The sequence below is a fragment of the Solanum dulcamara genome, chromosome 1 (assembly GCF_947179165.1).
Source record: "Solanum dulcamara chromosome 1, daSolDulc1.2, whole genome shotgun sequence".
In the NCBI taxonomy this organism is placed as follows: Eukaryota; Viridiplantae; Streptophyta; class Magnoliopsida; order Solanales; family Solanaceae; genus Solanum; species Solanum dulcamara.
The window spans coordinates 78,635,312-78,649,765 of NC_077237.1; the positions used below are offsets into that span (position 1 = coordinate 78,635,312).

The window sequence follows — 14,454 nt, forward strand, 5'->3', positions numbered from 1 at the left end:
ATATGGATACCGAATACCGGATGAAAAATCAAAAAAAAAAACCTAGTCATGTTAGGTAATGGAGACTTAGTCAAGTAAATTATATAAAGGTATTTTTTCTTGGGTTCCAGTCCTGGTAATGGAGAAAATCATGTTAGGAGCGCTGTAATGTGCAATCTAAATTTAATCAGGTTTCAACATAAACAACGGAGATGGGATGAGAAATCCCCCAAAAAGGATATGCAATTTGTAAGGTATGTTTCCTCCAAATTTCTCTGTAATGCGTAATACAAATTTAATTGAGTTCCAATATAGTTAACGGACACCAGATGAGACACCAATAAAAAAAGAAGACATAGTCAAGTAAATAATATAAAAGTATGTTTTTTCACTACACCAAAAATAATTTTTAGCGACAATTAATTAACGACAATAGTTTAATTACTGCTAAATATGTTTTTTAAAGGCAACTACTAATGACGATTACATTTTAGCACTCTTTGTAAATGCCCTTAAGTCTGTAGTGACACTGAATCCAATGAAAATTAAATAATGTTGGTAAAAAATTAGCACCCTTTATAAATGTGCATATTTATTGCCGTTAAAAATTATTTTTATTATAGTATCTGATGAGATAATCAGACATTTAACATGATATATATTTACCATAGTCAGGCATAGTCTATTGTATGAGTTTCACTATCACTCATTATCATAAAGAATTTTCATATTTGGCTTTTTAAAAAAATCAGTTTCACGCGTAATTACGTGTTGAAGAAATAGTTAATTAAACTAAGAGTATACTTTTGCTAACCAAAGAATTAAGGCATCTCTCCCCTAAGTTCCAATCTCTTGATTAGCACATCAATTAAGCAAACAAACGTTGTGCAGTTGCCTGAAAAATGGCAATCCTCTTCACTTTTTAGTAATTTTCCAATTGATTATTGGCATGTGGGTGTTAATCTGCTATGTTTCTTTACATAATATTCTACTTTTCTAAATGAAGAGAATGGCATCTATAAACTTGAAGCATGGGGTCAAGCCAAATGGCTGCTGACACTGAAAAGTAAAAAGGAATACCAAGACCTAGAAAATGGAATAGGCTAAGCAAAGTACAAATTAGACTTTATCGACTTATTTCATATCGTATTTCTTTTTTTCTTTATTTTCATATTTGATGTCTGATATACGCATTAAAGTTTCAACTTATTTAGATCAACATTATGTAGGGTCCATTTGAAAGAAAAAAGTATTCTAACCAAAAAAAAAAATAGTTACAATTTGAATTTGAAACCTCTAAATAAAAATAGAGGAATAATCGTATTCATTCTAACACGACCATTATCGATAAGTACAAAAGGTCTTTTGATGCAAAGGAAATTAAACAAATATTCCAAATATCTCCTTTTCGTTTTGATCTGATCATCATCTTGTGTAAGCTTTTTTTAATTATGATACCAAGCATGCACCATGATAAACCAGTAATACATTATCAAAGGTTCTATTCCCCACCTCTCTATTTTTCTCCCTCCACACACACTGTTTTGTCTTTGATTCCTTTTAAAAGGGATAATATTCTTTTATATTTAAAAATTGTTAGAAATACATTATATTATGGATGTCTATTAAGTATTTTGAAACTTCCTGAATAAGTTTACAATCAAGTAAGTAGTTTATATATACAACTTGCAATCAACTCCTGAAAAGCGTGGTAGTAATTTCTCCTAGTTTGCATTTTGCAATCATGTTGGTAGCTTCCAAGTAACTTAAGCAGACAACTTTTTAAAAAGTTTTACAACAGCTTTCTAAAAGGTTAAATTTCACATATGATCACCTAATTATCACTTGTTTCCACAAAAATCACTTGACTATCTATTCTAACATAAAAATCACTAAACTTTGAGATCTAACTAAAAAGTCACAAAGCCGGTAAATGCTAAACTTTGTGATGCTAACTCTTCTTTTTTTGAAAAAAATAACTAATAAATAAAAATTCAACTAAAAAGTTCTGATACGGTCCGATCCAAAACTCAAACTCATATGAAGAAAGTAAAATATTAAAAGAATGGAATATAACATCGTTTTCCCTTTTAATTAAGTAAAACTTTTTGAACGGGTTAATCAGAATTCGGAGCTGTGAAGGATCTGTGCCCTACACAAAAAGAAACTTAGTAACTTTTTAGTTAGTATCTCAAAGTTTAGTCACTTATCTGTTAGAAAAGAAAGTTAAGTGATTTTTGTAACAAAAAGTGCTAATTACGTGATTAAATTTCCCCCTTCTTAAAAAAAACAACTAGCAACAACTTTTTTTTTTACAGGTAAGTGTAATGAACCTGAAGGTCATTTTTGGTAATTTTTGCAAAATAACTATTTTATTTCTCTCAGTAATTGTTCTGAGTCATGATCGATCAATTCTAGAAGATATTTTTGCGAAATTCTTTGAAAAATTGAGTTTTTGGAAGTTTTGAGACTTTAATGGTTTAAAGTGTTCAAAAGTGATTTTTGGTACCAATCGGAGCTACGAGTTTCGGAATGAAATTTCGTCAATTCTATCAGCTCCAGAATGTGAAATTTGATCTAGGAGAGTTGAAGGAATTAGATTTGGAGTTGTAACGTGGATTTGAGGATTATACCAAAGGAAAAATGGTTTCGGCGATTGATATTTATGCCGAAGAAAAATGGTTCTTGTGGATACATGATCTATGTATGGCCCACATGGGTTCCGACCTGTTAGTCAGCGAACATGTATCATAAAGACAAATATGCATCACTATACGTGGCATTGCATTACACTACATTGCATCATACATCTTTTGTCATTGGTGGATTGTGTTTACTCCTGATATTCTCGTGGCTTATACTATTGATTAGTGTGATTTGACTGAGATTTAAGTTATACTGTTGATATATATGTATACTTGTAATGTTAGAACTGTTAGACTGGACTGATTTTCTATACAGGTTATAGTTTGAGGGGTTTGGTTGGTATGATAAGAGTACTTGTATTCTATTTAGATTTACTTCGTCTTAGTTGTTTGCTTGCTGGGTACCGTGTTGTTGGTACTCACTCATTGCTAATTACATTTGTGTAGGTTTCGAGCCCGTATAGTGATCCAGTTTTCTTTCTTTCATCCGAGGCTTATTAGAGGAGACTTGAGAGGTAGTTGTTCAATGCCGGCGATCTCCCTTGTTCCTCTTTACTTTTACTTTGTTCTATTCTAGTGACAAAGACTTTGAAACTTGTATTTATTTCTATTATTGTTATATTAAAGGCTTGTACATGTGACAACCAGTTCTTTGGTGATATTGTAGTTGATTATGACTTCCGCTTTTATATACTATCTATCTATTGTAAACTGTTTCCGCATTATTTTTTAAAATTATTTAGTTTAGGCTGACTTATCTGGTGGGAATAGATAAGTGCCATCACACTTGATTTGGAATTGTGATAGGAATCTTGATTAATTCATTTGTGCATCAGTTGAAAGTGAAATAATATATAATCTACCTGTCTATCTCAATTTGTTTTATTTTACTTTCTTGGTAAGCTTTATTTTATGTTGCGTTATCAACATGAAATTTTGCTCAGACAAATATTTTCGAAAGACTAAAGGTATGGATTTTTTTTCTATAAATCTTAATAAACATGAATTTTACAGTCTTATATATATCGACAAAAACTATCTAACTTGGGTGGTAGATGATGAAATTCATCTTAAGACGATGAATCTAGCAAATGTCATTAAAGATTAAAATCAGGCATCAAAACAAGATTCATTACCTTGATGAATGCTTAAAAATGACATATGTCGCTGTCAAATTGTAGAATAACTTGAAAGACATATATAATAATAACCTGAAGATGATCGTGATGTCACAAATACATTATGACTGGATTCATTTAAGGATACAAATTTTAAATCGATTAGTGAGTACAATTCTTTCATGTATAAAATATGTAAAAAAAATAAAAAAATCACTGATCATGATATGCAGGAGAAAACAGTCTCCATTTTTCCTCTCTTAATTATGCTCTTATAGCAGCAACCAGCAATACCAAAAAATGAGATTCAGAAATTATTGTGAACTAATTTTACATCTTATCGTGGCTAGCCAACTTAATGAACTTTATGAAAAATTATGAAAATCGATCAACCTATCAATTCTATTTCATTTTCTGAAATGAATGAGAAAGACTTTCACCAATCTATGAATGAAAAAGGTTGTAGCCCCAGTTGTGCTCATAATTGTGATCCGGAAGAAATTCTAATAATGATGGTTGTCTTGCACCAAATAATATAAAAAGAAGAATGAAAAGTATGAAGCAATGCAAAAACAAAAATCCAAAAAAAAATTCTATCAATGTGGAGAAAAAGGGAGTAGGTCAAGTACCCATTGTACGCCAAAGCACGTGGTTAAGCTCTATCAAGAATCTCTAAAGATGATAGATTATAAATTGGAGCAAGTTTTATTTATGAAGATAATGTCGAGCTCATGTATCTAGATGTAGCAGATTTATTTCAATATCCTACTAAAAAAATAGATCATCTGATTAGTGAAAAACATAAATATTTTCATTTTGCTATTTGCATTAGCTAGTATGGTCATGTTTTCATGGTCCTGTAAATTAAGTTTATGCAATGTCTCGTTTCGTAATAAATTTACTATAATGTTCACATTATCTATATCTTTCCATCGTGAAGAATATGAAAATTTCTCAAATTTTATTTTGATCAATTATAAAGATATTTGTGTGATTGACAATTGAACAATATATCTTTTTTTAACCCCTTTTAGGAGCTCCCACCTTTTTCGTTTCTTTGGTGACTTGAACTCACAATCTTCAGGGTGAAAGTGAGGGGTGTATACCATCTGAGCAACTCCCTCTTATTAATGGAACAACACACCATATGCAAATATGAGAATTATTATTCTTACTTGTTTAAAGAAAAGCAAATGTTTCTACAATTTTTGATAATTTAAAATTGATCGAAGGCACCAAAAAAATTATTATATTTTTGCCTAGTGGAAGTGAAGTTGTTATAGTATATGTTGTTCTCATCCAAATTCTCAAGATACTTGTTAAGTTTTATAGATTTCGTCAAAATAAATATCATATTGAGATAATAAACGAAATGAATATTGAAATTTTTGGTATTATCAAGAATGTATCAAATCAAAAATACATTTTAAAGAAATTGTTAACTTGTCTTCTGTATAGCTGAAGCACACTCTATCGAAAATCAAAAAATTGTTGATTCAAATACTTTTGTATTTTTGTCATGATTGAATGAGTTATTTTGAATCAATAATGATAAAACAAATTATTGAAATTTAAATGGACATCCAATAAAGAACCTAAAGATTCTTACAAGTGAAGAATTTTCATGTGCTAGTTGTCAAGGCAAGTTGATTACTAAATCACCAATGAAGGTTGACACTAAATCTCCTATTTTTTAGAACGTATACAGGAGGATACATGTAGACCTATTCATCCATCTAGTGAATTATTTAGTGATGCTAATAGATGTATCTTCAAGATCGTCTCATGTATATCTATTATCATCTGGTAACCTGACATTTGCAAAATTATTAGCACAGATAATAAAATTAAAAGCATAACTTTCAAATCAACTCATTAAGTCCATTCGCCTTGATAATACTGGAGAATTCACATTCCAACAAACTGCTTTTATTTATACTCAAAATAACCTTACAGAGTCATTTATTAAACTCATACAATTAATAGCAAAATCACTATTTATGAAAATAAAATTCCTCACAACCATTTGGTATCATGTTATCATATATGCATCATCACTTATTCGAATCTACTCATTATAGAAATCAGATATTGCTTATTATCTATAAATTTTTGAATGTGTTTTATATGTGCTACCATCACAGTTCACTTAAATGAACCCCTAAAGAAGGTTAGGAACATTATATAAACAATATAGGTTAAACATATTCCATCTATATTCCATGGTCTTTGCGTTCAGCATCCCCAACCATAGAACTCCAAATAATTTAGGTGTGCACTGAATAAACATTGCCAAGTACAAAGGGTAATTAAGTATTCCGCCTTTTCTTGAAGTAATAAAGATAACATATTTTTCAACGAGTATATTTTCGAAGCTTTTGATCACTCTACCAGTATATAGTGATAGAAATACAGAAAAGAACAAATACCAACGGTGAATTAATGTCAACATAATTAAAACAGTACAACTATAAAGCAGTAAGGGGTAAACCCTTGCTAAGTCATAAGATCATACAACCCAACAAATTCAAGAAAGAAAGAGAAAATAACAGTACAAAGAACCTCAGCAAATGAATGTGATGGTAAATCACTAAGATAACTTGTGTGTCTTCATTTCCCATTGTACCAAAAGATATTCTGTTAAATTTTCCTGAGGAGAATCCATTACTTCCTCAAGCTATGTAATATGTATTCAGCATACAGATCCCTGCACAAACGTAACGACAATGCAACAGATAAGTTATTATTTTAATACATGAGAATGTGAATGTACAATAATAAGCATATGGTATAGAAACAGGAAAAACATCAAGAGCTACATCATACATGGAGTACTGAATGGCGTCGACAGCAGATCTTGGAGGCAGAAAATCATCAACAGCAACGTCTTTGTTTTCATTCTTCTTGTCTGAAGACGGGTTAAGAAATTACTCATATGAAACTTCCTACAGATTCATCATCTACGGGAATTGTTAATTAAAGATTAATTAGAAGGATACAGTCTTCAAAAAAGCGGCGAATTTCAGCCAGGCGATGAGGGGGGAGCTGCTTTATATCAGTGTAGTGGCGATATTCTGGATCATCAGCACACACTGCTATGATCTTGTCATCTTTTTCTCCCTGAATTGATGAAGAAAAAATAGTCATTAAAAGTCTCGTTTGCAAAGAGGAAATAATTGTTTGGGACAAAATGCAGAACCTGATCAATCATAGGCATCAGACCTATCGCCCTAGCTCGAAGGAAACAACCTGGGAGGACAGGTTCCTGTTGAAAAAGTTAAAGCCGATTTCTGTTACACTCAGTCCCTATTGGGACAGTCACTAATGCAATAGAACCTTCACAATTTTGCCTGTCTTGTACATTCATTTACCTACCTGCATGAGGACTAATACATCCATTGGGTCATTATCTTCACACAGTGTTCGGGGAATGAAGCCATAGTTCTGAGGATAAACCACTGAAGAGTATAGGATGCGATCAACCTGGTCATACGTGGAAAAGGCTTATAGATTGAAGGGTGATTCACAATGCTGCTATCAGGAAAACAACTATTCGACCAAAGCCAAGGTGAGGAAGTAATAGTACCCGCACTCTTTAAATTAAGCATAGAGTGAAATACTCATCTCCTCAGAGCATCGCTTAAAGTTGTCTTAATTTAGATCATTGCATCATACCTTAATAAGACCGGTTTTCTTGTCCAGCTCATATTTGACTTTGCTTCCTTTTGAAATCTCAATGACCTGCATGAACGCATTGTGGAGATCACAATAACACCAAATTAGAGTTTCCATACAAACAGATAATATAGTAATAAACCCTTTCTCATTTTGCTAGGTCTATTTAAATGAACGACTTAATGGTCCCAATAAACCAGAATCCCCTACAATCAAGAAAAGCGAAGAAAAGGATTGAAGAGGCTGTCAACTGTCATTTTTCTCTGGATGGCAAAGATATGGAAACATATAAGCAGCTTATGTGTAGGAGATGGTAGGAGAACCAGATTCTTGTAGGATGCATGTATTGGTCATACTAATCTAATAATTGCATACAGTGATCTTTCAGTTCTTTACAGTTTTTCATCTGATACCATTGCCCCATTGGAATGGAGTGTCTCAACTATAGAAGACCATTATTTGGATTGTGACATTTCAAGGTTAGCTCTCCTTATATGAGATCTGGAAAAGATGACTTTAATAAGTAATAACTGATGAAGCAGATCAATCGTTCTGGATGAGGCAACAGAATGGTGCTTTTTCGGTAGGCTCTTGCCACAGTGAGTTAAACAAGATTCTGGACAATACTCTCAACTTGCCTTAGAAGATGATATGGAAAAATGAAAGCTCCTAAAAGAGTTGCCTGCTTTATGTGGTTGTTAGCTTACTGTGCTTGTCTGGCACAAAGCAATTTACAGAGAAGGGGAATGAGCATTTGCGGCAGATACTACTTATGCAACAAGGAGGAAGAGTTCAGAAGCCATCTCAATTTGCATTCCACAGTGGCAAGGCAACTACGGAATCTAGTTTCCTATCTTTCAACTTGTCTTTTGTCATGCTTTCACTTTGAGAAACCAGTTGATTGTTTGGGGCAAGAGGGATCAGGAAACCAGCAAGAAGTCGGTGGGTGACAGTGCCAGCTTTATCAATTGGGTTTTGTGGACTGAAAGAAATGCCAGGTGTTTTGAAGGGAAAGTTGTATCTGTACAAGTGTTAAAAGTATAAATGTCTTTGGATTCTTGGTGCGACTTACAAGATGTAAAGGATGAAAACGGTATGTTAGACTTCGTCAATTCACTACAGGAATCGACTTCAGAAAAGTTAGGTGCCCCTCTTTTTGTTTTTGCGCAGAGGATTTTCTGACTTCTACTTACAGAGCACTTTTTTGTGTGTTTTGTTATTTATTTAAATAATATACTTAGTTACCAGTTCAAAATAAAATAAAATCAAGGAGTTTGGAGGTGCACATATATCAAGATGAATTGGAAGGATAATTGTGCTAATTCCTTCCATAGATGATATTCATGCTCTCATCATGTTATCAAACGAGTGATACCAAAATTTCCAGTTAAAGCCAGATATGGAAGATTACAATATGGAAGTCACAATTCTAGTTGTTTTCCCAACTTAAAAGAAGAAGAAGAAATGCCTAGGCTGGGGATTCTAATTAGCTGCACATTGGTTGAACTTACATTTGAGACTTGGAGAAATGAAACAGGGACAGACATAAGAATTTACTATACTTACAACATTGAAAACACTTGGAGCTTCGGGTCCTACAAATAAAAGAAGCAAATGGGAAATGATCAGATCTGACTGCTGCTAAATTTGTGAAATTCTGAATGATGAAAAATGTAGCACTAGCTAGATACCTATCTCGAGGTCGTGCCAAGGATGGGCAGCAACAGACCTCCTGGATAAAGATGACAAGATCCTCTCATTCAAACGAGGGGCACGTCTTTGTGGAGACAGATCATCACCATTTTCATTGCTCATTTTTACAATTTCTGGTCAACCTGAAAGAAAGAAAATGTACAGCGGCTCTTTAGGTTCATTTCATGAAAATGTAGTAGGAAATAGTATGTTAACATTGCCGGATCTAGAGTAAGTTCTGTGGGTTCAATTGAACCCTTTACTTTTCGCTCGAACTAGGTATGCATATGTAACTACGACAAGATCATACTCATTTAGAACCCACCGTCTTTATATTCTGAATTCCTCATGAATATTAGACACGTTGTGGTCTGGTGCAGATATAATGTGAAGTCTCGGATGCGTATTCTAATTAAAAAGTACATTGACCTTGAGGGAAATACTAATATCAAGGGCTACTATCTCAATAAGAAATCTCAAAAATATAAGATCGAAGAAGTAAATGAATTTAGGTGTAGTTGAAAGTAGAAAGTTCCTATAAGCGCTTCGTGCTTCTTCTTTTTTTCGCGTAGAAATTTGGGAATTAGGGGTGCATGGAGGAAAACATTTTCTCATATTTGCTTGGTCATAAATTTTGAAAAATATTTTCTCCGAGAAAATAAATTTCTTAAAAATGAGGAAACTGACTTCCCCAGTGAAAGTAAGAAAAACAATTCCATAAATGACATCCCACAACACTGACTATGTGGTGCTGTAGAATTAGATTTTGAGTCTAACCCACACCCAAATGATAGCTCAAACAGAGAAAGATTTCCCAAGGCTTATTAAGAGACCGTCCATCTTATTAACAACTGATGTGGGCTTATTTTATTCTTTTAACACCCCATCTCACGCTTAGGGCTAGACATCTGGTGCAAATGAGTCCCACTCTTATAACATGTAAAATTAGGTCTTGCACTTAATTCACGCCTCAAAAGCTAGTTCAAACTCACACCCTAACTCAAAGGAAAGAAGATTACTCAAGTCTCATGAGGAGCCATCTCATTAATGTGCAACTTTTTCATTTTTTACACCTCGCCACCCCCAACACAGCTCATTTTTCACCCCCAATCCCCGTAAACATTCTCCGTGTAAAAACATCTTCCTTCCTACCAAACACACTCTAGATCGAAACAAATTTTCCAGAGCGGTGCAGGTAAGAAAAGGTAAAAGAAGAAATTGTGCTTAGATGATCAAGCAAAACTGGAATAGAAATGGTGAAATATGTGACGATTTAACAGAGAAACTGGTATCAAACTAATATTACAAACCAGATCACCGGACGGATCAACCAATTGAATCCATTAATTTTAGCTCAAACTATATCACATTTATTTTTTTTAAAATGTATACAGATCATTACTACTGAAGTGACGATCAGGAATGATCTCAAAACTAAATCGAAGCATAAAACTAGGATATTGCGATTGAGATGGATGGAGCTTACCTTGGATTGAACGAATGAAGACGAGAGAGAGAGAGAGAGAGAGAAAGGGTCAATGAAAAAGGTTATGACATTACAAAAGAGTTTATATATAAGTAAGTGGGAATAGAGAGGTGGTGGTGGAGAATATATTAATGTCCGATTCTTTTTCCTTGAACCTTTCAACATTAATTCAATGCCCTCTTTTTACCCATTATCCCTCCGTTCATTTTTCCATCACCCTGTTTGGTGCGTGTGAAATGTGAATTAAGTCGTTTAGTATAAGGCATAAGAAATAGTAGTTTTACCAAAAAAAAAAAAAATAAGAAATAGTAGTTTTATAATTAGGATTATTTTATCTTATGTATGTATGATTGGAGGTATTAGCTAATTATGAGATTAGTTATTCTAGTGATGAATAAGTTATTCATATACATGGTGAGATAATTTATATTGAGATAACTTATTTTTGAGATAATTAATCTCAGGATAACTTACTACAGACCAAACGACAGTGACAATTTGCATTCTACATGTATTTCATCACGTAGGAGTTAGAACTTGTGTCTATTTATTTAATTTTTACTCTCTTCTTTTTGTATTGCTCGGCTCATATTGATATGACATATTCTTTACGAAAATTTTAATTAGAAATGTATTTTATTAAAGTAGCTTTGTTAATGATACTTACAACTCTAAATTTTACTTTTATATAATTATTTAATGTTTAAGGTAATATATTAAAAATATTCTCTTAATTTATTAAAATGAATAAATAAAATAAAATATTTATTTTTAATATTGAAGTAAAACAAAATGAAATAAAAAGAGTATTTACATGTACGGATAAACCAATATGCATACAGGTTTTAGGGAAACGCACCAAGGTTACCGATAAGAATTCGATGGAGTGGTAAGTACCCTTCCATTCTTAATCAAAAGGTTTTAGGTTCGAGTTTTCTTGGGTACGAAATCATCTTTTTAGGTAACGTTTTTATCCCTTAATGTGGAATTTGTCGATGCGAATTCGAATTTAGTCGAGCTGCAATATAAATAATGAACATCGGATGAAAAAAAAAACCGCACCAAGGTTTCAAAGGGAAAAATGTTTTGAATGGTCCATATATCAGGTGATACTTTTAATTTGGACATGTCTCTTAAGAAATTTAATTCAATGTTGGGAGTAGAAAGTAATACTTATTATGAAAAGTAGTAGCGGATGTCCACTTGTGGACCCACTAAAGCAAGTTGCACCCAATTTGTACTCTTTATTTGGCTATAAATAGCCAAAGTTTTGCAATGAAAAAAAATGATATACACAGATACGTTTTCACTCCTATACTCCTCCTTCTTTCTCTTATTCTCCTTTTCTTCTTATTTTGCTAAGTTAGTTTATTTTATAATCGTTATCAACACGAGACTCTATCGCTTTTAGCTATATTTTTAAGAAGGTAACAAAAGAGGTAATAATTTTATTTTCTTAAAATGTCTAATATTTTTAAACTTGAATTTATTGCTATTGACATATCTGGAAAATGCTACTCATCATGGGTACTAGATGCCGAAATACATCTAGAATCAATGGATCTGGCAAACACCATCAAAGATGACAATACGGCATCTAGTCAAAACCGTGCCAAAGCCATGATATTTCTCCGCCACCATCTTGACGAGGGATTAAAATTACAGTACCTTACATTAAAAGATCCCCTTAAATTGTGGAAGAATCTAAAAGAAAGTTATGACCACTTGAAGTTGGTCATCCTTTCACAGGCACGTCATGATTGGCTAAATTTGAGATTAATAGATTTTAAAAATATAACCGAATATAATTCTGTCTTGTTTAGAATTATAGCTCATTTAAATTTATGCAGTGAATAAATCACCGAGCAAGATAAACTTAAAAAAACATACTTCATATTTCCACTTGCGAATATGCTCCCGCAGTAGCAATATCGCGAAAAGGGTTTTAAAAAATATTCTGAATTACTTTTTCACCTTTTGATTGTTGAACGTCACAATGAACTATTAATAAAAAATCAAGATAGTCGTCCCGTTGGTTCTTTGTCACTCCCTGAAGTGAATCAGACAAATTATAATCAACGAGAAAGAGGTCATGGCCCCAGTTGTGGTCGTGGTCATGTTCGAAGAAGAAATTATAATCATGATGCTTGGATGGAACCGAAAAATGATTAGCAGTACAAAAATAAGAGTGAAAAACCAGAAGCTTTACTAAAGAAAAATTCAAAAAGTATATGTCATAGATGTGGAGATATGGGACACTGGTTGCAAATTTGCTTGTCATCAAAACGTCTAATGCAGCTATATCAGACATCCTTGAAGAGGGCAGAAAATAATCTAGAGACAAACTTTATTTCTGAAGATAATATTGAGTATATGCATCTAGATATAGCTGATTTCTTTAATTTTTCAAAAGATAATATGAATATTGATAAGCCTAATAATATTTAAATAATTTTCTTTTTATTTGTGTGTACTAAATGTTATTTCTAGTCCATATAAATAAATAAAATTTGTGAGCCATGTATTAATTATAATATTTACTTTATTTCTTTTTGAAGAAAAATATAGATATGCCTCAAATTTTGTTTGGATCAATCATCAATTACGAGGATATTTGTGTAATTGATAATGAAATAACTTATGCCATTTTTAAAGACGAGAAATATTTTTTCAACTTGCTTAGAAGAAAAACAAATGTTACTACAATTTCTGGTAATTCAAAAATGATTAAAGGCTCCGGAAGAACTACTATATTTCTGCCTAAGGGGACAAAGATTGTTATAGAAGATGCATTATTCTCTTCTAAATCTCCAAGAAACTTGTTAAGTTTTAAAGATATCCGCAAAAATGGATATCATGTTGAGACACTATATGAAATGAATATTGAATACCTTGGTATTACTTTCTGTATTTTAATTACTCTATTTTATCTGTGTTGCTTTCGTGATTTGCGTTATTCGTTATTTGTTTTCCCATATCGCTTTGAACTTCTTAGCCTTATCTGGCCTCTTTTTATGCTTCTTTTAAGCCGGGAATCTCTCAGAAACAGTCGCCCTACCTTGGTAAGAGTAAGGTCTGCGTACACTTTACCTTCCCCAGACACCACGTTGTGGATTTCACTGGGTTGTTATTGTTGTTGTAACCAAAGTGTCTCAGGTCAGAAATATATTTTGGAAAAATTATCAACTTTGTCGTCTAGCCTATATTATGCAAAAATTAGTACAATTGAATCACATTTGATCGTAAATCAGAAGTTTACTGATCGAAATACATTTGTGCTATGGCATGATCGAATAGGTCATCCAAGATCAATAATGATGAGACAAATTTTTAAAAATTCAACTAGACATCCGTTAAAGAACCAGAAGATTCTTACGAATGATGAATTTTCATGTGCTGCTTGTTATCAAGGCAATTGATTGCTAGACCATCAACACCGAAGGTTGGCATCAAATCTTCTGGATTTTTAGAGCGTATACATGGAGATATATATGGACTTATTCATCCATCTAGTGGATTGTTTAGATATTTTATAGTCCTAATAGATGCATCTTCTAGATGGTCTCATGTGTGCCTCTTATCATCTCGCAACCTAACGTTTGCGAAGATGTTAGCACAAATAAAAAGATTAAGGGCGCAATTTTCAAATTATTCAATTAAGACTATTCACCTTGATAATGCAGGATAATTTACATCCCAAGCTTTTGATGATTATTGTTTATCAATTGGGATAAAAATTGAACATTCTGTTGCTCATGTTCATACTCAAAATGGCCTTGCAGAGTCATTTATTAAGCGTCTTTAATTGATAGCTAGACCTCTACTAATGAAAATAAAATTTCCAATTACTGTTTGGGGT

At 32.6% G+C, this 14,454-nt stretch overlaps 1 protein-coding gene across 1 annotated transcript; it reads right to left on the reverse strand.

The window, feature by feature from the left end:
• Positions 1 to 6,152: 6,152 nt before the first annotated feature.
• Positions 6,153 to 10,767, reverse strand: LOC129872866 (soluble inorganic pyrophosphatase PPA1). The gene is made up of 9 exons (XM_055947839.1): positions 10,596 to 10,767; positions 9,109 to 9,252; positions 8,984 to 9,012; positions 7,418 to 7,483; positions 7,118 to 7,225; positions 6,942 to 7,007; positions 6,742 to 6,862; positions 6,569 to 6,650; positions 6,153 to 6,449 (listed from the first exon to the last, which is right to left on the reverse strand). Exons 2-9 carry the CDS (start codon positions 9,230 to 9,232, stop codon positions 6,407 to 6,409), a joined length of 639 nt encoding a protein of 212 aa, XP_055803814.1. The 5' UTR covers positions 9,233 to 9,252; positions 10,596 to 10,767; the 3' UTR covers positions 6,153 to 6,406.
• Between the last annotated feature and the right edge of the window lie 3,687 nt (positions 10,768 to 14,454).

Excerpts from the sequence above, each read along its gene's own strand:
- LOC129872866 (XM_055947839.1), bottom strand. The coding sequence starts at position 9,232 with ATGAGCAATGAAAATGGTGATGATCTGTCTCCACAAAGACGTGCCCCT. Across the intron at positions 9,013-9,108 it reads TTGGCACGACCTCGAGATAG|GACCCGAAGCTCCAAGTGTT; the intron begins GTATCTAGCTAG and ends TTTTATTTGTAG. Across the intron at positions 6,863-6,941 it reads TGATGCCTATGATTGATCAG|GGAGAAAAAGATGACAAGAT; the intron begins GTTCTGCATTTT and ends TCATCAATTCAG.